The following is a 23,987-nucleotide window of genomic DNA, read 5'->3' as shown; positions in this document are numbered from 1 at the left end:
TATTGCACTTATAAGGACTTTTTTCTAGCTAGTCATATGTTATGCAATTAACTTTTTGATATTAACAAGTCGTATGGACTAATGTGTGCTAAAGAAATACCTTATGGAGATGCATGGAGGTACGTCTAGCTTCCTTTATTTTAGTTCATCCACCATCCTTTCCAAATCCATAATACTAACAACACTTTACCCATTTTATCAAATAAATCGTACATACTAATTAAATCCAAACAAATATGCTCATAAAAATAAACCATAATATATGTACATTGTACACCCTTCGACTCATCACCATGCCTCATCCTGCAGTCGCATGCATCTGCTCACTATGTCCAATTCCAACTCCGGCAACAGAAACATCACACTTTTACTTCTTATTGCTTCCATCATACTAACTTCTCATGTCCATGGAACTAATCCAGACTCCGATATCATCAAGTCATCTTGCATCACCACTTTATACCCAGACATTTGCTACTCCACCCTCTCCACCACCAAAAACCTCGCAACTAAAAAGGACGTAATCCAACTAGCTATCAATAAAACAAAGGAGACCATTCAAGGAAATTTCAACGCCATAAAGCAGCTTGCATCCACTTCCAATCTCAAGAAACGCTGCAAAATCGCGCTGCAAGACTGCTTAGAAATGGTAGCTGGAACTCTAGAAGATCTTGACATGGTGATTGAAGAGCTGAAGGCATATCCAACACAGAAATCTCTTCGGCAACAGGCCGACGACCTCAAAACCCTCATGAGCACCACCATCACCTACAAGGAGACCTGCTTGGACGACCTCTTTTACGATTTAGACTGTAAGCAGTCGTCCAAATCAATCATCCAAGGCTATGACCTCAGTGGAAAGATGTGCAGCAATATACTGGCTATGATTAAGAACATGACGGACACAGATATGGCCCACAAGCCAGAATCGGATGTACGAAACCTCAAGGAGGAGATATGGCCGGAGTGGCTGTCTACAAGAGACAGGAAACTGTTTGGATTGTGGGGAGTTGAGCCAAACGTGACTGTGGCCAAGGATGGTAAAGGAAACTATACGACGGTGGGGGCAGCGGTGGAAGCAGCTCCTGAGAAAAGCAAAACCCGGTACCTGATAAAGATAGCGGAAGGGGTGTACGAAGAGAATGTTGAAGTTCCAAAAAACAAACCCAACTTAATGTTTATCGGTGATGGAAGAGAAAAAACGATTATTACAGGAAGCAAGAACGTCGCCGGCGGAGGCAGCACTACCTGGACCTCCGCAACCGTAGGTTAGTTTGATTAAATAAATCAAGTTTATTTATAGATGGAAGATTTATAAAAATTTAAGATGGACTAAATTATGATAGCATGCATATTGTCACAGCGGCCATGGGTCAAGGATTCTTGGCACGAGATATTACATTTCGAAATACAGCAGGACCTTCAGGGCATCAAGCAGTGGCACTACGTGTTGGGTCTGATTTATCGGCGTTCTATAGATGTAGTATTCTCGCATACCAAGATACTCTTTATGTCCCCACCGGACGTCAGTTCTTCGTCAACTGCAGGATCGTCGGCACTGTTGATTTCATATTTGGTAATGCTGCGGTTGTCTTCCAGTTCTGCGACATCCTGGCGCATCGCCCGAATCGCAAGCAAAAGAACATGGTGACAGCTCAAGGTCGGACAGATCCTAACCAAAACACAGGCATCGTCATTCAAAGAAGCAAAATCGATGCGACTCCTGAGCTTAAGGAGGTTCAAGCAAATTTTTCAACGTATCTTGGAAGGCCATGGAAGAAGCATTCAAGAACGGTGGTGATGCGATCGACAATCAGTGACGTGATAAAGCCTGAAGGATGGCATCGTTGGAATAAGTCGTCGTTTGCATTGGACACGTTGTATTATCGAGAGTACAGAAACGTGGGGCTTGGAGCTGATACGTCTAAGAGGGTAAATTGGACAGGGTGGGGTGTGATGAAGACGAAGGTTGAGGCGATACCTTTTACAGTTGGAAGCTTCATTAATGGGTGGACGTGGTTGATGTCCACCGGCTTCCCTTTCTGGCCTGGTTGGTAATGCTAAAGCTATAATAATAATACTGACAAAATTAATGCACCATTTAGGCGGTGTAATATATATTATTTTCCAGTAATTGTATTATTAATGTTAATCACATTGTCATTTAGCAATCGTGTTTTTGGAAGATGAAACAGAAAGGAGGATCTAGTCATCTCCCTCATCTTTAAGGCATTTATCCATTTAATAATTTTAAGGATTGACACATGTTTTTCCTACAATAAAAAACAATTTATCATTTGTAATTATTATTATATATAATAAAAAACAACTAACAAAACTTTTAAGTTTTAGACATAGTTTTGTATAATGGCGAGTTTTGTTGTTAAAAAAAATTATATAATTTATCCCTTTAATTTACAGAAAAGGTTCCTACGCATTTTTTTACATTGTGTTATAGACTTTGGTCGTAATACTTTCGTACGTTAGAAGTTTTGGTCTCTATGTCTTGAAAATAAATTACAAAAACTCTCTATAATTTATAGAAAAAAAATCCTTACATATCTTTTACAAATTAGGTCCCTAATGGACATAAGTAGACTCACAGCCTACATTTACCACTAAGTTGGAATAGGACAATTTCTAGTTAGTAATAATTTTTAAGAGATATATGTCCGGTCATAGATGATAAGCTATGTGCATCTAGTCAACAAATCCATAAACTCGCTTGTAATGCATGTTTAATATCTGCATGTAGACCTAACAATGGAGCGGATTTAGAGAGAATCGACCTTAATTCAAACCCTTTTAACAAACTCCAAAATCTGATCCAAACTTGCTCCGTAACCCGCAGGGTTTTGAATAATCAAACTCATACCTTAATCCACTGAATCAGCAGATATTCAAACTCGTCACGTAACCCGTATGTTTTTTTAATAACAAACTCATTTTATTTAAATCATAAAATCACATTTGTTAAATAAAACAAATGTTAATTTAGAAAACACATTATGTACTCGAAGTGTTTCGATTGGAATTAAAATCATTATAGTAGTTATTTCCGATTGGTTTTTGACCCTCGATTACATTGATAGAGAATAGCAATTACAAAATTTTTTCCAATTGATAAATGAATTTATTGATTTATAAATAAAACTGATGATTATATGATGAAATATAAATGAAATGATATCATGATTTTTGGGAAAAGACTAAAAGTCTAGAAGTTGAGTCTTCGAGTCCTATGTAAAAACAGTTTAATCTTTAGACTTTCTATTGAAATTAAAAGTAAAACTTAGACAATATAAAATATAAATGTATAATTCTAAATTTTATTTGGAGCGGATTATAAATGGAGCGGATCGCTGATGATCCATACCCAACCTTTTTAATAAAAGGGTTAGCAGGTACTGATCGTTAACACAAATAGATCATAAACTATGCTCCAAACCCGTATAATTGTTAAGGGTTTGGATCAGATCAGAGTCAAAATCCGTTCCATTGTCAGATCTATCTGCACGGCTAACTAGCTCAATAAAACAAGAATTTTAGTATAACACAGCTTTCATCCATGTTGTTACATATACTTTAATGTCACGTTGTAGTACACCAAAAACAGTAAATTGTTGTATATACTAACATCTTATCCGAAAATATCATCATACATAAACCAAACACCTTAGTAACATCGTGTGTTTGTGTACAAAAGGGTTACTTCTCTAGTTCTCTTGACAAAGCAGTTATTTTTCATGTGGGGGGTAAATCACTAAATTGTAATTAAAACGTGTGAGAATAACTTTTTATGCATCATTTTCATTAAATGGATTTAGAACTAACCTTCATGGACGAATCAACAACGTTTTTACAAAATTAACCTTCATGAACTAACTTTTTTGTTCAGTTATATCACTGTGATTGTTGTTTTTATTTTCCCTTTTCCTCTCTCAGACGAAATTTCTACTAATTCCCCTGCCATCGATGATCGACCCAATAATTACACTTTCACCTTTCAAGCTACTGTTAACATATGGTATTATTATATTATATAAGAAATTGAACCACAAAATTTGCGGTAGTACTGTGTATCCCCACATACATTATAAACTAGGTTATTGTTCATGCTACCAATGGCAAATCGTACAAGGCGTACAAGTTATTCGCAATGTTTCAACTACAAAAAACCATCGTATTATAGGTCCTTTCATTTTAAATCTGTATATAAGTGATCAGGTGGTTTAAAAACAACTATTTTTTTTTTCCGCATTAAGATGATTAAAAAAAACGATTCTTGATTGATATTTTTGGAGCTAACAGGCTTCCATTGTGTTATGCATATGTTTAACAATAATATTATAAAAATATCTTATACGTTGGCTTTTTCGGATCAATATTCAATTTATTTATTTTCTTCAAAAAAAATTGGTTTTTCTAAATTTTTTTATTTGAACATTTTAACAGGTAATCTTCCGGTTGTAAACAACTTTTTTGGAAAAACTCAAATTTTTTGTTCCATAAAAAACTCTTAACGTTTTTTACCCGGAAAAACCCTCAATTGTAATTAATCTAATTTTAGATTTCATGTTTTTCAAATTAAAAACATTTTCAATCACAGAAGTAGTTTGATCCCTAAAAATATTATTATATTGAGTAAATTACACAAATGGTCCCTATGGTTTTGGCTAATTTACGCGTTTGTTCCCTAACTTATTTTTTTTAACTCGGAGGGTCCCTACTGTTTGTTTTTGTTACGCGCTTGGTCCCTGTCTTACCTAAAAAGATTATTTTGTCCATGATTTTTTTTAATTTATTTAAATAAACACACCCCAACCCCACTCTCTCACCTTACTTTACCTACCCAAATATTTTTTCCTATTTAAATAATAATCTTCTTAGCTAAGATAAAGACCAAACACGTAACAAAAACAAATAGTAAGGACCAAGTGCGTAACAAAAACAAACAGTACGGACCTTCCGAATTTAAAAAAATAAAAAAGAGACTAAGCTCGCAAATTACCCCAAACCATAGGGACCATTTGTGTAATTTACTCTATTATATTCCTTTGAAACTCAAATTTGTTTCCATTTGAACCAAATTTTTGTTTTGACTCATAATTTTTATGTTATTAATGTTTTTTATAGTATTTTTAATGGTCTTCAACATTATAATTTGAAAAAAAAAACATTTGATTTGTTTGAAACAAAAAAAAAAAAAAAAAAAAAGACTATTGTATCTTCTTCTTATTAATAAAATTGATATCAAAATCTATTTATACTATGCGTGGAGATTGTAACAGATGAAAACAACATTCTAAGCTTGGTATCTTAGATTGTTTTAAGAACCACACAGAAAAACACATTCCGAACACTAATTTATGTTTAGAAACTAATTTAAGCCTTCATGTTTTCCCATTAAAAATGTTGTCAAGTAATTGATTCACCCGTTACAATCTTTAACCCTCCTACAAATAGATTTTTATATCCATTTTGCCAACAATTATTACACACTAAAAAAAAAAAAAAAAAAAAAAAAGAGGTTCAATATATAAATAAGGCATACATAAGATATGTGTTAGGAAAAGAAAATATAAATTGAGGTCTAATAAAAAAGGTTCAATAAATAAATAAGGGCTTTATGATATTAACTCTAAATTTTGTGATCCCTTAATTTTGTAATAGAAAAAATTAAGTTCTTTCGATCGTGCCTTTTATAGGCTATCATTATCCGTTTTTGCAAACTAACCGGCTTCTATTGCCCTTTATATGATCCGTTATGTTGAATTTATATGTTTTATTTTTGTTGAGAAACCAGATCCAATATATATATTTTCAACTATCAATTTTAAAAGTAATGGAATTCAAATAACCAATTAATATATATATATATATATATATATATATATATATATATATATATATATATATATATATATATATATATATATATATATAGGGTTAGGTTCATGTGAGAGGGTCTAATTTTATGAGACCGCGATATGCAATTCTAACCACTCATTTATTAGATAAAACAAAAACGTTTTTAAAATGTAAAATAATTGAAAATTTTCAAAAAAAAAATTCCAATATTATTTTCGAAATATATATTTTCCAAAAAAAAATACCAAAAAAAAATAATAATAAATACAAAAAAATACACTTTACATATCTGACAAATCTAGTAGAATATTTTAAACATTCTAAAAATCATATTAGAATATGTACGGTGTACTATTTTATTACAATATTTCACGTATTTAAAAAAAACAGTAATTTTTTTAGATAAATAAAGTTCCGAAAATAATAATTAAAAAAAGAATTTTTGGATTTTTTCTTTTATTTTGCAATTTAAAATTATTTTTAGATTTGATCTCATGGTCTCACAAAATTAGCATGGTATCAAATGAACCTGAACATATATATATATATATATATATATATATATATATATATATATATATATATATATATATATATATATATATATATATATATATATATATATATATATATGAAAAGTGAATATATGGTTATTATATACATAAGCTTAGGTATAGAACCTTTTAAAAAAAACATATTTTTAAACAGAATAAATTCAATTTCATTTTCTTTTAATTTTGTTTTAATAGAATACCATTAAATTGAGTTAAATTATGGAATGAAAAAGATCAATTTTATATCTTTTTATTGCAAAGAATTATTGAAGTTTATCGGGAAAAGTAAAAACTCAATATTTTATCACGAATATAACTCAAACATTTTGTTCTTTAATTGAGAAATTATATCCAATTATTTATGAAAAACTTGATTGAGTTATTGCATTTTCTTCTTTTATCATTTATTCTATTAGTTTTTATTAAACATTTAGTAGGGTTGATTAAATGATCGTGACTTTTAATGTTTTAAGTTCTTAGACACAATGAAGAATAAGAATATAAATTCGGTCCTTTTAGTAAGTGACGTGATTAAGGCATAATAGTAAATGAGATATCATGATTAATTTAGATATATATGGTTCAAAACTACATAGTTTTGAGGGTTCTATAAGATTAAGTACATAACAGTCACATATTCCCTAAGCTATATGTATATATTAAAAGTTGGAGAAAGATTTATTATCGAAGAATATTTTGTGTTTGAAATTTGAATAGGCAATGGATTCTTTAAAAGAGGTGCTAGGATCGAAGCACTTGGAAAATCAAAGTCTTTTAACATTTTGCACACTTCTTATAAGAATATAAGTATAAAGGAAAGGTGTTATTCTTGTTATATTATTTTTGTTTTCATTCTTGTTATATTATTTTGTTGTCAGGTGTCACTTCATTTTTGCTATTTAGAAATGGATTGTCAAGACATTGAACTTTTTTGAATTGTCGAAAAAAGAAAAACAAAAACAAATATGAATTTTGGACTTTCTCTCTCATATGCAATGGTTTGTCGAGAGAGCTTGTTGAGGCCAAGGGGTGTTATGTGTCGAGGTCATCTCATCTCGTTGAGTTCCTTGCCAAGGCAACACCCTTTAGCCTAAATACAAATTTGCTTGCATAAGTCCTCTCAACACCGTTTCTTTGATGTGGTGATGATATGAAAAGTGGTGGTGATCATCCTGGTGTTGATGTGGTGCCACATGGCATTGTGAAATGTGGTCTACATTACATGAGGTCATGCATCTTTTACCGAATTATGTACCTTTCTTTCTATGTATCTCTTTTATTAATTAATTAATTAAAAATTCTTAAATAATTAAAAAATAAGAAGGATATAATGATGTGAAGTGATTAGTATTTTAAAAACGTAAAAGCAAAGTCGTGAACTCACCCTTTAAGCGTGCTTTGTACCCCTGATACCTTCCCTCTAAACGCCCAGGGATTTCTTAGTTAAAAATGGGGGAAAATCTCACAAAATCAAGAGGAAAGTGACAGGTTTTGGTGTGAAAATGGCTAAGGGTGCGCAGCTTGTTTACAGGCTGAAAAAGTGAAGGGCGCTTCGCATCTTTGCAACATCGCTCCTGTCTTGGCCTGCCAAGTGTTCGTAACGTGGCGGTCTACGTCCCCCCGCCCTCTAGAAGTCTAGAACTCGTACACACTGGAAAATGTTGATTTTGTAAAATGCGTAACTTCCTCATACAAGCTTCGTTTTTTACGTTTTTTATATTCACACATAACTATCAACGAGTACTACAACTTTACTTTAAGTTGCATTGGCTAATTTTGACTTTATTTTTACCCTATATTTTTATACCTAAATGATTTTGCAAAAATATGTACGAACTCTATTTTTGAGATTCTTTATCTCATCGGTTTTTACAACGAGGAGTACTTCTATTCTCTTTTATATAGTTTTTGTTAAAACTCAACCGATTTTTCTTTAACTTTTTACGACACACATCCCTAGTGCACGGTTGATTTTAAAACTTTAGAAAAACCATAACTTCTCCATACGAATTCTGATTCTTACGAAATTTATAATTTTGAGATCAAGACGACATGTACTTTCGGGATAAGTTATTTGTTATACAAAATTACACAATTTTTCGTATTTTTATATTTCGGACGTTTTCACTTATTTTTCTTATATTTTGGAATGTGAAATCTTGTATTTTTATCATAGATTGATAAATATTTCATATTAAGTCTATTATATTTAGCGTTAGTTATGTTTAGTGGTTAGCGATTGGCGATAGTTTTCGCAATTATTACAATTTGGGCCCTATAATCCTACATTAAGGCACTAACTTCTAGGGTTTGCAGATTCTCTCAGCCTCTATCTCCAAGACTGAAACCCTAGCCTCCACTTTTTCATCCTTTGTGTTTTTGGTGTTCTTGAGTGATTTTGGAAAAAGAAGAAGGCTTGTGGGCCAAGGTGCAAGATTCATTCAAGTTTCATCCTTTTTTCCTTGCTTTGAACTTCTGTAAGTTTCCAAGTCCCAAGCTTTATGCTTATTACCTTCTAGATCTAGGTATGTATGCTGACTTTGGTCCCTTTGTGGAGTTATGTTGGAGTTTGGGTAACTCCTGGTTCATAAGTCATGTTTTGGGATCTTTTGGACCCATTGTAATTGTAAAGTTAGAACTTTGCCTTCTTATTAACATGCATGGTGTTGGTTGCTTATTTGGTCCCTTAGAGAAGTTAGGGTTTGAGATCTTCATTGTTTATGCGTAAGAAATGGATAAAGTTGGAATCATTACTCGAATCGGCTCTGAGCTTTAAAGTTGTGGGCTTAAGGATTAAGAGCTTAATATATTAAGCTTGGACGTTCTTCGCAACGTTGTCGTGTTAAGCAACCATGATTGTTTTGGTTTTAAGTAACTGCGGCGCGACCAAGGAGCTAGTCGTGATGTGGTGATGGTTGACTGTTGACTTTGATCTTTGACTATTGGCTTTTGACCAATTTGACTTTTGGTCAATTTGGAGGTTTTGGGTTATAGATTGAGTTTTAGCTTAGCTGACTTGTTGGACTTTGAGTAGTTGGTTTCAGAGTTCTTTTATTCAGGTGAGCGTTCTCATTATATTATGTAGGACACTGGGTGTCAACGTATGTTTGTTACTTGTATACTTACATGTTTTGTTGGGTGAGACCCATTGGGTTGGACCTGTTGGGCAAGGCCTGTATGGTTGAAACAGACCCATTAAGCAAGGCCCGCATGGTTGAAGCAGACCTGTTGGGCGAGGTCCATTATTCTGTTTTATATGTGGTATGTTGGGGAACCTACTAAGCTTCATGCTTACGGTTTTAAGTTTAAATGATTCATGTTGTTCTAGTAACAGGGAAAAGAGCCCAACATGATTGCATGGCATCCTTCGATATGTTTTGAAACTTCTGCACTTTTTATTTACAGTGTTGATACTCTGATTATTATTTTGAAACAAATGATTTTTATTAAATCCTTAAGAATGGAATTGAAACTAATGTTTTTGTTATTAAATGAAAATTTTATTGTGAAATTTGGGATGTTATAATATCTTGACAAACAAATATATTTAGTTATCTTCTAAATGTAAAAAAAAAATGTATATTAAATCATCCCAATATATTAGTTGTATGAAATGTCATTGAAGGTTTATTATTTTTCAAGTTGTAAGTCAAAGATAAAGTTAATTGCATGTAGTACTTAGGGCATCCATAATGCATTGAACTCTATACAGTTCAATGGAGTGTCACATCATCATTCACTATTCCATACAATTCTATTCATTTTTATCTCATAATGCATTAAACTCTACAAATTCAATAGAACATATTAAAAAATATTTATTTAAAGATTTAAAAACTTTCCTTTTTCCCATTGAAGAGTTCAATGGCCATTGAACTCCAAATCCATTGAATACCAAGGTGGCATTTCACACTGGTAGAGTTGTATCCATTGAATGACAAGTAAGCATGACACCTCATTCAACTCTTCTATTAAACTCCCCATTATGGATGCTCTTATAACCTTTCTAATACTCTTATAGTGTTCGATTTTATCTAATATGCTTCAAATTTATACTTCCAACCACCCATTGTTTTATCATTTTTTTTTGTTGTTAGATGTGACTTGAGAATTAACGAATTGAATGCATAACATCCCGTCTGAGCAAATTAAAAACATTGACACCCGATATCAACATTATAAGTGTTTGGAGTAGGTTGAGGGTCATTAGGTGCGACATTGTTCTAGTTAGGGTTACATTTTGTATTTCCTTATAGAATACTGATAGCTATGATTTTAATTGTATTATTGATTTTTTACCTCCTGAATAAGAATATTCTTTTATTCCTTATGGAAGTAGGTTCCATTAACAGAACCATGTTAAATATTATGGTCTTGTGTGATTTATTTTCTTATTAATACTCACCGGCCAACTATCATTAATTCAAAGCATCGGCAATCCATTAAACTATAAAAATTCAATGCATTGTCAAGTCCTTCATCGTAATTACAAAAGTGCCCTATTCAGGTCACCAACAGTCTACAGTTAAAGCTAAGAAAGTTGCAACTTGCAAGTATTAATTGTTACTATTTGTTCATCAGAGTCACTGGGCAATTGCATTCAGTCATCTTTTACTATCTGTGAAAGATTTTTTTTTTAAAAAAATACATGTATATTTGTCCTAAACAAAAAACATCAATGATTCATCTAATTAAGGATGAAGATTATTACAAGGGAAGCAACCACAAGAGCCGCTGTGGCCAGAAAAATGCATGTTTTGGTGATGGTTTATCGTCTTCTTCTTGGCTTGCTCTGTTGTTGCTTTTTCAATTTGCTCAGTGTGCTCAATCTGAGCTGCTGCTCTTAGCTCCTCAGCTTTTCTATGAACCAATGCCATTTTTCTCATCATCTTCTCCTCAAATTTTGATCTCATCTTTTGAATCTTTACCTACAAATACAATATATTAATATGATTATCCCAAGCCCTTAATTATCACATTACAGATTTACAGTCAAAACCAAAAGATATGAAATCAAAATATATATCCTTTCCATGTAACTTTTGTTTGCATGCCAACTTTTTTTAATCATATTCAAACTCCAAGCTCAAATCCCAAGTTACACCACTGTGAATACTGAATAGTAGCTTCACATGGCTTGGTGAGTAGCATTGAATATTTGAATAAGAGATTTTGGACCTTTCTGATGCTGTATTTTTTACTATATATTTTAAACTTTGCTTTGGAACAAAGCAACAACAAGTTGAACAGCAAAATAGAATAGTTTAAAACATTAATACTTTGAAAAAAAAAAAAAAAGATTTGTTTTTACCTCAAGCTTTCTTGATTGAGCTTCTGCTTTAGCATTTTGGAGATCCACCCAAGCTTGAATTTTTGCTTCTTCTCTTTGGTACCTACATTACATAAAATCACAAAAGTCAAGTTAGTCAACATCGATCTTTAATTACACCCAAAACCATTTATGCACATAAACACAAAGATAAGGTTATTCACCTTAAACAGCACTTAGTCTTCTCTTCTTCTTCCCAAACAGAAGGTCGAGGCTCTGAAATGCTTGTTCGACATTCATAGTTCATCTCAAAGTGTCTCAAGCTCTTGGAAATTTCCTCTTCTTCCTCCTCCCTGGAGCTCCAGTTTGAAACAACCAAATCAAAGGGTGTTCCTAGCTTGAATTTAGCTAAATTCAAATCTTGTAATCCTCCAATATTGTCAAAGGAGGTTTTGATGTTTGGATCCAATGGGCCTGACCTAGTTGCAGGTGTGTTGTGTCGCGGTGGTGACAAGCTTTTGAACGGCGTCGGGCATCGAGAAGTGGTGGAGCTCCCAAGAGGAGTCATCTCCGTTCCAATGTCTCTGCTAGATGGATCTTTGAATAGGAAGCTTTCGTTCAATGGCTCCGAACATTCCAGTTTCGAGAAATTGCGTACTACTTCGTTTGTGAATTTATCTGTGTAATAAATAATAAAAACTTAAAAAAGGTAAACATGCAACATTTGCAACATAAAAAGATATTCCATGCATGTACAAAAGAAGTAAAGCAAGGATGATTTATGCATGTGATGATAATACATGTTTATCTAATAAAAACAAAAATAGATGAAAAGGTAATAAAAGAGAAATGGTTTACCTTTTAGAACATCAAAAGATTCTGAAGGTGAGGTCCCATTCCCATTATGATGGCGGTGTTCTTGAATGATTGAAGCCTTTTCCGATGGTTTCTCCGATACAACTTTTATCTGTTGTTTGGTTACATGACTTCCATTACTGCTACTACTAGATTTTCTGGACACAAAATCTGCAGACTTTACAAAACCATTTAGATGGTGATGATGATGAGTGTTGGATTCAGGGTCCGAAACAAGCCATTTTTCAGCGTCATTCCATTTTGAGGGGACGAAGTTCTTTCTAGACGTATTATTCCCAACACTGAAGCTGAATACGGGTCGACCCGGTGTCGATGGAGCTTCGACCACATTTCTCTTGTTGTTACCAGCTCCTCCTCCGCCGCCGCCGCCGCCGCCGCCTTTGTTAGCCGGAAATGACTTAACGAAGTCGGAGGTTTCCTTGAGATTGAGCTTAGAAAGAGGATCAAGAGATGTGCTATCCACAAATGGGTTCCCTTTCCTGACTCCTACTACTCCCTGTAGAATAAAAGAATCCATTTAGCAACTTTTTATTAATTTAACAAAACCCAGGAAAAGATTTTTCAAGATAGAATTAACAAAGTAGGTACCCCATGAGAAGGTTGAAGGTAGTTGGAGTTGGAGGTTTTGAGATCCATAAGCTAGCTAGCAAGCAATGTGGAAGGTGTTATGTTGATCGAGAGAGAATTGGGTTGAACTAGAGATTGATTACTGTTAAGCTTTATTGGTTATGTCATATGTGTATGGATGACAGTAACGCCATGAAAAGGAGAGTTTTCTTGGGAGCTTTGGGAGGTGAGAAAAGCAATGTATTATGTATGGAAACCGATAAACGTGACTGATGGGGCTTGTCAAACTTTTTGTTTGTTTCTTTACACAATTTCTATAAAATTTCAAATCAAATCTTGCTGTTTCAAAATCGACAACATTTTCCCTGTTTGGGTATAAGTTTTAACCTCACGCATTTTAAAGATTCTCTTCTCCAGTTTTTGGAATATATGTTTTAACATGATCAAAACTTCAATACAAAGTAACAATTAAAGCTTTGAATATAAGAAAAACATTTAGCAAAAGCAAATTGACTATCAATGTACACATACAACAACGACAAAACACTCATGTACAAAAAAAAGGTTTGTGCTTTCTAACAGCCTTTTCTTTTTTCTCTTTCACCTTGCAACAAATAACAAACCAATTCTCTAAATCTTTTTCCCCAGAATATTCATGGATGCTCAAAAAAGAATATTAAAAACACTATATATATGTAAAAAGTAAATCATGAAAATATACATCATTCATATATATATCATTCCACCACATCTTCAGTTTGTGTGTGTGACTTGCTTGGTACAACAGCTGGAGGAGACCATTGATCTGGTACCATAAGGAAGTAGGTTGTCATTGCTTTCCTAAATCTCTTTTTGTACTGTTTGGGTGAGATCACAGTGGGAGACGCGTTTTTGGGTCCACCAAGGAACCCGGAAGCCTTCACCCATGTCTCCAAATGTTTGTCCCATGTATACTGTCTCATGAAGTCGATAATCCCTAATACCAGTTCGTGTTTCTCTTCGTCTACCCCAACTAGCAACGAATAATCCATCACATCAATCGACTGCATTAAAAAAAAAAAACAATTTAATTCAACCAACGTAATAAGAAAACAGTTATTTAATAATTAATACAACCAACTTACAGCAAGAAAAGCAGTATCATTCCAGACAGCTCTTTCCAACAAGCGTTTGGCTCTGTTTCCGACGAATATCGGAGAAGTTGGCATCGCTTCAATCAGATTCTGATCAAGTAATACTTTGTTGCTCCCACTGGAATCAGGATTATACCGTGATCTTGAAGACCCTTTTAGATCATAAAGCCGTGTTAGATTCCTTCCGAATAAAAGATTCTCCATAACCAGCACATCCATCTTCGATTCTTTCCCGCCTTTCATTTGCTTAGTCACCTTTACATCATCAAACAAACAATCTTCACGTTTGTCAAAAGGTGTTGACCATTTTTCCAAAAACTCGTCTTTCTTTCTCTCTTTTGCAAAAAAAGACCAAAGATGCATAAAGAAACCTTTTAACTTAAAAGGTTTTTTGTCGGTTTCAGGAGCTTTTTAGAAAACAAAATATGAATGCTTTTTCTAAAAGTGATTATTTATTATTTTTTATCTTTCTTACAAAACATTTCTGTAAAACGCACAGGGACCATTTGTCAAAAAAAAAAAAAAAAATTGGCCTCTTCAAAATTAATAATAATGAAAACCCAAAAAATACCACAAGAAAACAAACCAAAATAATAAAGATACCTGATAAATGCCCAAAATCTTAGCAAGACATGTAGGACTTCCAGTACCAATAGACTCGGATAGATACTTGAAGTATGCAGGAGCAAATTTGATAAACGACTCAAGCTCTGTTTTTGTAACTTGTTTGATTATGAACCTTTCATCCAAAGTTTTCGCAAAGAAAACATTACTTTTACCACCTTGAGCACCCCATTTTTTACATCGACTAAGAGACCGTATATAATCAAGTTCACAAGGGCAACAAATTCTCCTTAACGCTTCGAATCGTTTCGCATAGTAACAAGTCACCGTGTACTTCACTTTCCCAAGTGGTCCATCATCTGTAAACTCAACTCTCGCGTGTAAAGCTGTTGTATATGACACAGGGTCAAGCATCAGGGAGCTTCGAGATGCTGACATGGACAAAAGACTTTCATCGCCAATACTTCTAAGAGATTCAAGTGTTGTCTCATCAAAATTGGAAAACGACTGAAACATGACTGGATCAGCAGATTGTGATGTGAAGATAGAAGATGATGATGATGCTTCACCATCTCTTAGTCTTTCAAAATCACCGGACATTTGGGAGATGTAATCAGCTGAGAGCAGCGTGTATGATATGATACTTGTGGGTTCGTCATCATATACAGGGACAACAGTGTCATTTACACCCACTGCCATGAGCAACCTAGCGCCACCCTGGAGCTCAGATTCGCGATATGATGAGATGTAAACAGGTTTGTAATCGTTGAGTGTGTCCAGCTTTTGAGAACTTGATAGAAAGTTTTTATTCAAAGCCCGGTAAAAGTTTAAAAACGGCATGCTGAACCAGCTTGTTGTATCGTCTATATTTTCAGAATTTCGTGTAGACAATGAAGGAGATGAAAGTGATGACTTGGATTCTTCCACGCGATCACCCACCGAAGAATCTGCCACGTCAGCATCAGAAATGACAGATAGAGTATTATCCTTTTGTACCCCTGTGTGATTATTACCTGTCCAGGCAGCATCTAGGGTGTCGGACAAACTTGCCATAACAGAAAGCTGCCCTTCGGATAATGACCTATTTACCCCTACATCGTTTGATGTTGCTGGATCAGAATTTTCATGGTCGGAATCTTCGGTTTCTTTATTGATCACTTGAGGCTGAGTCCCAGTAACATCTGAATCTTTGTATGAATCGTTATTTTCGGATCTTGATTCGTTCAGATCGCCACGTGGACTGTTGCTATGAACACTGGCTGCATACACGAGTCGGTGGTCCCACACGTACGATTGGAATAACAGCTGTCTTCGCAATCGGTTAATCTCAAGAATATCAATCATGTTTTGGCCTTTCTTTCCCTCCTGGTTTAAAATCTTCTCAAGTGACTCCTGCAAATAAATATATTGTACTATTACCAGATATGTAAAAGTCCATAAGATATGTTGACTGTTCATATACGTATAGAAATAGGTCACCTCGAATTCTGCTTTCTCCTTTTGTAACATATCTTCCAAATCTGCTATCTGGCGTCTTGATGGTGAGCTACTATTAACTGAACTTTTCCCAAAATTCTTCTCTGCTATCTGGCTCAGGGCATTAAGGATTTCAGAAAATAACAGCTCAGCCCGGCTAACAACCTGTTCATGCAATCATGCATAAAACTAAATACATATTCCACTTGATCCAATAAAAAAATTTACAGATTTGTAATAATCAAACCTCATTCAATTCATTTTGTATCCACTCCTGATTCTCATATTTAAAAACAAGTTTCGCAGGTGGAAGGTAAACAGAATGGACATCAATGCGTGCATAGCGGAAGCAAGCAACCATTTTGCCAAACCTGCATATGAAAGATGAATCAAGCACATTCTTTTTAAGCCTTATAATAACTAATATCCCATTAAAAAATTAATTAATACCCATAAAAGCGAAGACAGTCCCGATGTAGTGAATGGCCACAGTTTGCAACCCTGCTAGCAGCAGCATGGTTAGAAAAGCTGAGTTCTAGAAACTTCCCAAATGATAAACCCCAGGCAGCATCTGACATCACAATTCTTCGAGTTGCAGGTGGGAATCCACTAACCCGTGGACACTTCAAGCACCTGTGCCACATCCAAATCTTACCTTCTTTTTCTCCTGGTAACAGAATTTCAGGCAACTTCTTCACGGATATGGTTAGGGTTCCTTGCCTATGTGTGTAACACTGTACATGTGCTTCTGAAGGCATCTCACACGAAGGACATCTATAACCCTGAAAAATATATGAACAACACATAACAAGTGATTGAGAGAGAGAGAGAGAGAGAGAGGGAGGGAGAGAGATTTGGCTTACTTGATCAAAGAGATTATCTCGAAGAAAACGTCCCAATGGTTTATCAAAGTTTCCATAATATTTGATGCGAAAAAGATGAGACCTTTCACAGACAGTCCCTTTCCAGACACATCGTGATGACAAAGATACCAAAATGCTCTGATGATCTGATGGTGTAGGAGGAAACTCTTCCTTTGATGAAACAGATTCCTCTTTCCCATTTTTTCCATCCATTTGCAGATACAATCCATCATCACTATTATGTGAACTCCTAACCAAACTGTGTTGGGGGTGAGGATGCCCAAACCCATTGGCAGTGACATCAGCAGTATCCTTTGTTTCAATTGGTGCATCAGTAGCATCTAAAGAATCTTGATGGTTATGAGCATTGGAGCCAAGTGGCATCAGCATTACTTGTGCCTTCTGGCTCATTATAGAAGAAAATACATCTGCCATAGGAGCATTGTTTGACCTTTCTGTTTCAGTGTATTTATGTGGGCCCTCATTTGGTGGGAGAGTAAAACCAGGTATTGTTGAAATTGACCGGTCAATACTTGATGCCTTATCAGGAAGTGCCACGGTTAGTGGAGAATTCAAGGGCAGTTCGGGCAGTGAAGCACCTTCATCAGCAAGAAAAGATGTCTCCAATGCCAAATGATAAGCAGCAAAAACTCCATACTGAACCACATGCTTCACTTTCTTCAATTCATCACCACTTGCACCTCTAAGTAATATCTAAAAAAATCAACAAGTAATAAACATTACAGATTGAAACACATACATACAGAAAGTCAGAAATCTTAACTTTTCATTTCTAACTTACAGTGCAACCAAAGGGTTTTGGACACCCTTCAAAGTACATCAATGTCTTCAAAGATTTCTTGCCAGCCTGGCCTGCAGTTCCATGTTCTTCAACAAACTTTTCAACATGGAACAAATCACAGTATCCCAATTTCTGAGAGGAAAGATGGTCGATTGAAGGAACTATCTGAGCACCAGTGCATCGGGCTATTCTTTCCAAAAGTGGCCTTTTGATATTCAAAACAAGTGATATGTCTTTCGCCAGAAGATATTCTTGTGCATATCGTGAAACTGATTTCTCTACCAAAAGTACATCAGGCTGGTGTGCGTCTATCTTTGCTACGGCCATCTTTAGATGATCCATTTCCTAGACAGAGGGGTAAAACAGTAAATTTAAATGAACCAACATTAGCATAAAAACAAAAGGAAAAAACAGAAACCTGTTGTAGTAAAGTATCAAAACTTGACAGGAGGTTAGAAACTCGTTGATACTCAAGAGCACCTCCAAGAATCATGAATCTTGGTTTCTCTATTCTTGATGTCATCCGCCTATGTGCCACATTTTTCTTACAAACAACTCCTTTGACCACCATACTGAAAAACCAAGAAATTTATATATTTAGATATCTGAAAATAACTATTTACATAAGATACTGAAATTCTTACCTGTCAGAACGACGTCCAGTAGCTAAACATTTTATCTTCACATAACCTCCTGGATCCATCCCACCACCTTTACTTGTGTCTGGTTTTAGCAATGATGCAGCCTCCCATGACAACGATGTGATTATCTCTAACCAATCATCTTTATCATCTTCTTCACCTACAGAAAGGTTCTCAACCTGCAACAACTGAGATACTAAAGCCCTAAAGTGTCCATCAACTACAGTCTTCATTGCCTGCTTGTGTTCTTCATTTGATTTATCCCTATTGCGAAACTCTCCACTCCCAACAGTGTCTGAACTACGGGTATATCCCCACTCTCCTGCACCATCCCCATCATCGTCATCATCAAATAGAAGTGGTTCTCTTTCATCTTCTTCGTCTTCAGGTTCAGGAGGTAGCCATAGGACACCATTGTTCTCAAAATCAACAGGCTCAGATTCAATCTCTTGTGCAGCATATAAAGATGAAGAAGAAGCTTCACATTCATCATTAACATCAGGTTCATCTTCTTTTTTCTCGAAATACCTGGAATCAAAACTGTTTTGTAATGAAGAACTGCTTTCACTTTTTGCAACAGTGGCTTCTTCTCCATCAGGATGCACTTTACGACATCCGTAATCATTGCCGACATCATCTAACTGTAGTTCATCATAATAGGAGTTATCAACAGCAAATTCATCGTTTAAATTTGATTCCATCACTGAAGATTGACGAGGACTAATTCCAGAATGATTTGGATTCTGTTGGTAAGAGTCGACTGAATGTGGGAAAGATGTACAAGTTACAAAACTACTGTCGGCAGTGCCACTAGATTTGGTACTGACGAGACTGACAGTGGAAGGAGAAGTGCTGAGATCCAGGCTGGTGACCTGGATCCCATGATCAACAGAGGTGTCTAAGCCACCTTGCTGCCATTGTTTGAAACAGTAATTACAAACCCTAATCTTCCCTGAATCTTCCCTGATGGTATCTGAATCAGTAGACTGTGGAGTCACCCAATTGTCAGTGCACTTGGCACAGAATACACGGCCACAAAATCTACAGTGATGTTTGCGATTGTAGAAGGTAAACTGGGAATCACACTCGTAGCAAACCCTGCAACTCTGATCGGGCATCCAAAAGTCCCTCGACACATTAGCTGGCTCGGACCGCCGAGGGACCCATGATTTCAATGCGCCTACCAGATCAGATAATCGGTTGTCCGATGCTTCCATGGACAAGCAATCCGCTTATCGCACTCATTGCAAAATACTCATCTGTCTACAACCACATCTGATTTTCAATACAAGGTTAGCGATTCAGAAAATCTAATCGACTTACTAGATCCTCGCCACAAAGTCCAACTCGAAACCACAGATCAGATCGATGGAGTTAAACCCCAAGGATCGTCGACGAATTCAAAACTGGGAATCAAACGTTTTAAAACCGGAAACAAGAAGTCTTACTCGAAACGCCAACGCGAATCTGGCTGTCGTCAACTTTAAACGCGGAATTATTAGTTGCAAGCCGATATTCCAGTCAATTGAATCAGAAGCCTACATCAGATAGATTTATGTCAAATAGACATGAAATAGCGAAGTATATAGTTGAATCTATTAAAAAACAAATTAAATATACAGGTATCAAATTAGGAAAGTAGGCATCATCTGTGATTGCAAGCTGTGTTACCTTTTGGATACCAATCAAGAATCCCAATCAGATAGATCCCCAAGGGTTTAGATTATAAAACAAGAGAAAAGAAAAGACAGAGATTAGAAAGGGAAAATGGACAGTCGCCCAACAGGCTTTGGACACGAAGTCATGGAAACCGTGAACCGCATACCGGAAAGGTAAAATTAGGTTTTCGTGAAGAGAAAGATGTTTGAAAGTTTGACACGGCGGTGATGGTTTTAAACGATTTGATAAAATGAAATGGATTTTCTTCTGGTTGTGATTCGTCGGTTTAATGAGAATCTACAATGGAGATCGAGAGTGTGAGGAGGGGCCGTAAAAGAAGACTTTTATTTCACCGCTTTTTCCAATTGCTTTGCTCGGAAGTACATACATAACATACATAACATCAAATTATCAATCACGGACACACCGGAAGCGGACGCCACGGGACCATCGCTTACTCTTTGGGTTTTCTTCTTTACTTTTGACATTGCTTAACCCTTTTATTTTCGGATAACACTGTAATTATCGGCTGTTAGAATTTATACAACAAGTTTTTGATGTATATATATATATATATATATATATATATATATATATATATATATATATATATATATATATATATATATATATATATATATATATATATATATATATATATATATATATATATATTATTCAAACACATTCATTTTTAATAACACAGCAAACATTAATAAATAAATAAATAAAATTATATAAATATATTAAAGGAGGGTTCCAATTGAAGACTATTCTGTTCTTATTGGATTACTTCCATTTTTTTTATTTCTTTTTTCATGGATTTATTTATTCATTAACTTTTTTAACAGTGGATTACATGTGTCTTAACCTCACCTCTGCTCCTGACAGTGTATTACATGTGTCTTTGCCACTGCCCCCTGGTATCTACGTGTTTGTTTTCCCGCTTTTTTTTTTTGGCATATATGCCTTTCCACCGATTGTCTTTTACGCCTACCAGTTGTTTTCCTGTTGCTATACTTCCTGATCATTCACCACTCATGTTACCTTCCTTCCTGCTCCACCGTCTCTGTTGCCGCTTACCCCCACCACTTTAATCGCAGACTTCCAGGTACCATCTCCGACAGGTGAATCACTTGAACCTTGATTCCATTGTCAACCGCCATCGCCTCCAACGTTCAACTCCTCCTTTTGTTCTTTGTTGTTCGTCCCGCCGCCCTCTTCTCCAACAACATCCACAACGACTCGAGCAACAGGTAATTTTCTTCCGACCCTTGCTCCACCATTTGGGATTGATCCACCGACACAACACGCTGTTAATTCGGTTCTTTTTCATTTGTGTGGCAGCACCCCTTATCATTCTCTTCCCTCCTGCAATCGACCATCGACTGCGAGAGGGAATCAAATTTTCTTCCATCTTCTCTTTCTTTGCTCTTGCCAACGACTACTTCTTCGACTTCAATTTCATCATCGGCCAATATAAAAAAAAAAAAAAAAATCTACGTTCATGTCGGTTGTTCGTTTTCTTTCTTAAGTGTGAGGAACATGGTTTTTGGTTCAACAACCATTTAATCTGGCACCGATACCGTCTTCGGTTACTCACCGTCACACCACCGCCACCATAAGCCAGCCGACTCTTCAATCGTTTCTGTTTGATACATGTTCTGTTTTAGGGCTTTTCAAGACGAACCCAAGTAAGCACATATTTTATGGATTACCTTATTCTATTTATTACTACTATCGGATTCTTTCTGGGTCATAGGGCCAATTCCATAAATCCGTCAAAAATAGTGGTCCTAATTGACGAAACAACTGCACTTCTAGAAGCAGGTGTTCTTGTCATTCGTTTGGTTGCTGGAGAATTTGATTTTCACACCCCGGCTATTATCGCTGACATAGTTGCTGATTTCAAGATCTATATTTGTCAATTATTTCCTCAATTCAATCTACTTTTTTCATTGCTATAGCTAATAGATGTTCAAATACCAACATTTATTTAATACTATAAGCCACAATATCATCATATCATAAAAATAGCAAAAAATAAGTAACTATAACTACAAAATTGCACCACACCATTCGAAACTCTTCCAAACGGTGGCACAATAAACATTCAACTCTAAGGTGTTTTTTGTTTTTTAGAAACAAAAATCTATAAAATCTGCAAACCACCTTTGCAACTCTTTGTAGTAGAATATGTGGATTAAACGGTTGCAGACTGTAATAAAAAATATGTTTGTTTTTTAACTTCTGCAGACTGCTGCAATAAATTGAAATTTAAATAAACTGGTTTTATAAACCGATAATAATTTTCCAATACCGAAATTTTAATAATTCTAGTCTTAAAACATTGAAATAAATTCATACAATCAAATTAGTGTTACAAAAACAATTTGAAATAAAATCATACAACCAAATTTTAATAATTCTCATTCCATATTTTACATCAACTGTTTGACAATTTCATCTCATAACCGAGTCATATATGCACGGCCTGTTGCAGTATTATGTGTTGCAGTCTCATCTTCATCACCATAAACGGACACATTGTTATTCTGACATTCAAGATAAACAAGTAGTTAAACATACGTCTCAACTTATAAACTTATGGCTTGCGAATATATCTCAACAATCAATATAAACATGTTTGACCAACTCCTCACAATAACATAAACAAACAAGAAAATTCTCAACATATCAAAAGGTAATAACAACAAACAAAGAACAAAGATCAATATAAACAAGTATCATTTCTTCCATGAATATGGTTTTTTACATATGGACGTTCTACAAATTTTAGTTCCCAATTTGTAACATCCATAAAATTCATGAAAATTTAAAACATTTTCAAGCATCCAAAAACCATTATTTATTACAAAATGTTTTCAAAATAGTTCCATATCAAAGTATCCCAGAAATCAAAATCATAAAATGTAAAGTGGTGCACGATCAAGCATTTGCCTTCCCGCGGTCGTCCAAATTACCTAAAACAAAATCCAAAACTGTAAACCCGAAGCTTAGTGAGTTCCCTAAAATACCAACATCATACAAACCAAAACAATATCATAACAAACAACATGCATATAGAGTTTGTAATATGACTAGACCGCCCTCACTAGGCCTTCAGTCTGTCTGGCCCACTCTCAGAACCTTCCGCATGTCTGGTCCTCCCTCTCGGGACTTCAATCTGTCTGGACTGTTCTCTGGGCCTTCGGCCTGACTGATACGCCCTGATGGGTCTACAGTCTATCCGGACCGCCCTAGGTCTATTGGCCTTCAGCACAAAACAGGACGACCTTAACCCAACCCCAAACATACAATCAAAACACACACACACACATTATATATATATATATATATATATATATATATATATATATATATCAAACGCTAGCTAGCATGTACAAGCAGTCAAATCGATCTTACAGATCACTAATCATAGCGTCATCCTATATACTAGAATACCGACCTAACATGTCACTAAGCATATCATCATGCAATAACCAAGATAACAATCCAAAAAGGGCCAACGTTGGTGCCTTCGACCCTGTTAGTATAGTGAGTACAACTCACCTCACAAATAGTGTTGAACTGGACTGAAAGTCTCTGACCACTATCTCACCGAAAATCCCGAACTATACAAAATAACGAATACTAAGTCAACAATTGGGATATCAATCTTTGACCAAGGGTCCAACCTAGGGTAATAGTC

At 35.1% G+C, this 23,987-nt stretch overlaps 2 protein-coding genes and 1 pseudogene across 4 annotated transcripts; 1 reads left to right on the top strand and 2 right to left on the bottom strand.

Annotated features, from left to right (window-relative positions):
• Positions 1 to 230: 230 nt before the first annotated feature.
• LOC145004487 (pectinesterase pseudogene) lies at positions 231 to 2,058 on the top strand (annotated as a pseudogene).
• Positions 2,059 to 11,012: 8,954 nt separating this feature from the next.
• On the bottom strand, positions 11,013 to 13,386 carry LOC145031261 (uncharacterized). Of its 2 annotated transcripts, XM_078979793.1 has the most exons (6): positions 13,159 to 13,386; positions 12,553 to 13,066; positions 12,174 to 12,372; positions 11,919 to 12,047; positions 11,737 to 11,818; positions 11,013 to 11,353 (listed from the first exon to the last, which is right to left on the bottom strand). In XM_078979793.1, exons 1-6 carry the CDS (start codon positions 13,204 to 13,206, stop codon positions 11,117 to 11,119), a joined length of 1,209 nt encoding a protein of 402 aa, XP_078835919.1. In that variant the 5' UTR covers positions 13,207 to 13,386; the 3' UTR covers positions 11,013 to 11,116. The 2 variants fall into 2 exon arrangements, with proteins under 2 accessions (XP_078835919.1, XP_078835910.1); XM_078979784.1 differs by having other exon boundaries at positions 11,919 to 12,372; positions 13,159 to 13,380.
• A 226-nt stretch (positions 13,387 to 13,612) lies between these two features.
• On the bottom strand, positions 13,613 to 20,684 carry LOC145031246 (1-phosphatidylinositol-3-phosphate 5-kinase FAB1B-like). Of its 2 annotated transcripts, XM_078979775.1 has the most exons (12): positions 20,288 to 20,684; positions 20,065 to 20,154; positions 18,620 to 19,891; positions 18,394 to 18,547; positions 17,976 to 18,320; positions 17,174 to 17,887; positions 16,761 to 17,092; positions 16,558 to 16,681; positions 16,314 to 16,475; positions 14,874 to 16,226; positions 14,262 to 14,525; positions 13,613 to 14,180 (listed from the first exon to the last, which is right to left on the bottom strand). In XM_078979775.1, exons 3-12 carry the CDS (start codon positions 19,831 to 19,833, stop codon positions 13,875 to 13,877), a joined length of 4,968 nt encoding a protein of 1,655 aa, XP_078835901.1. In that variant the 5' UTR covers positions 19,834 to 19,891; positions 20,065 to 20,154; positions 20,288 to 20,684; the 3' UTR covers positions 13,613 to 13,874. The 2 variants fall into 2 exon arrangements, with proteins under 2 accessions (XP_078835901.1, XP_078835893.1); XM_078979767.1 differs by having other exon boundaries at positions 18,620 to 20,154.
• Between the last annotated feature and the right edge of the window lie 3,303 nt (positions 20,685 to 23,987).

The sequence above is a fragment of the Lactuca saligna genome, chromosome 1, assembly GCF_052625555.1.
Source record: "Lactuca saligna cultivar CGN05327 chromosome 1, ASM5262555v1, whole genome shotgun sequence".
Classification (NCBI taxonomy): Eukaryota; Viridiplantae; Streptophyta; class Magnoliopsida; order Asterales; family Asteraceae; genus Lactuca; species Lactuca saligna.
This window is presented reverse-complemented; position numbering and strand designations above follow the sequence as displayed.

Bases quoted from the DNA above. Each gene is read 5' to 3' on its own strand.
- LOC145031246 (XM_078979767.1), bottom strand. From the start codon at position 19,833: ATGGAAGCATCGGACAACCGATTATCTGATCTGGTAGGCGCATTGAAA. The intron at 16,682-16,760 runs GTATTAATTAAT...TTTCATATGCAG, and splicing joins GACTGTCTTCGCTTTTATGG to GTTTGGCAAAATGGTTGCTT. The intron at 16,476-16,557 runs GTTTGATTATTA...TTGCATGAACAG, and splicing joins TACAAAATGAATTGAATGAG to GTTGTTAGCCGGGCTGAGCT.
- LOC145031261 (XM_078979784.1), bottom strand. From the start codon at position 13,206: ATGGATCTCAAAACCTCCAACTCCAACTACCTTCAACCTTCTCATGGG. The intron at 11,819-11,918 runs GTGAATAACCTT...TATGTAATGTAG, and splicing joins AAGACTAAGTGCTGTTTAAG to GTACCAAAGAGAAGAAGCAA. The intron at 11,354-11,736 runs GTAAAAACAAAT...TTGTATTTGTAG, and splicing joins CTCAATCAAGAAAGCTTGAG to GTAAAGATTCAAAAGATGAG.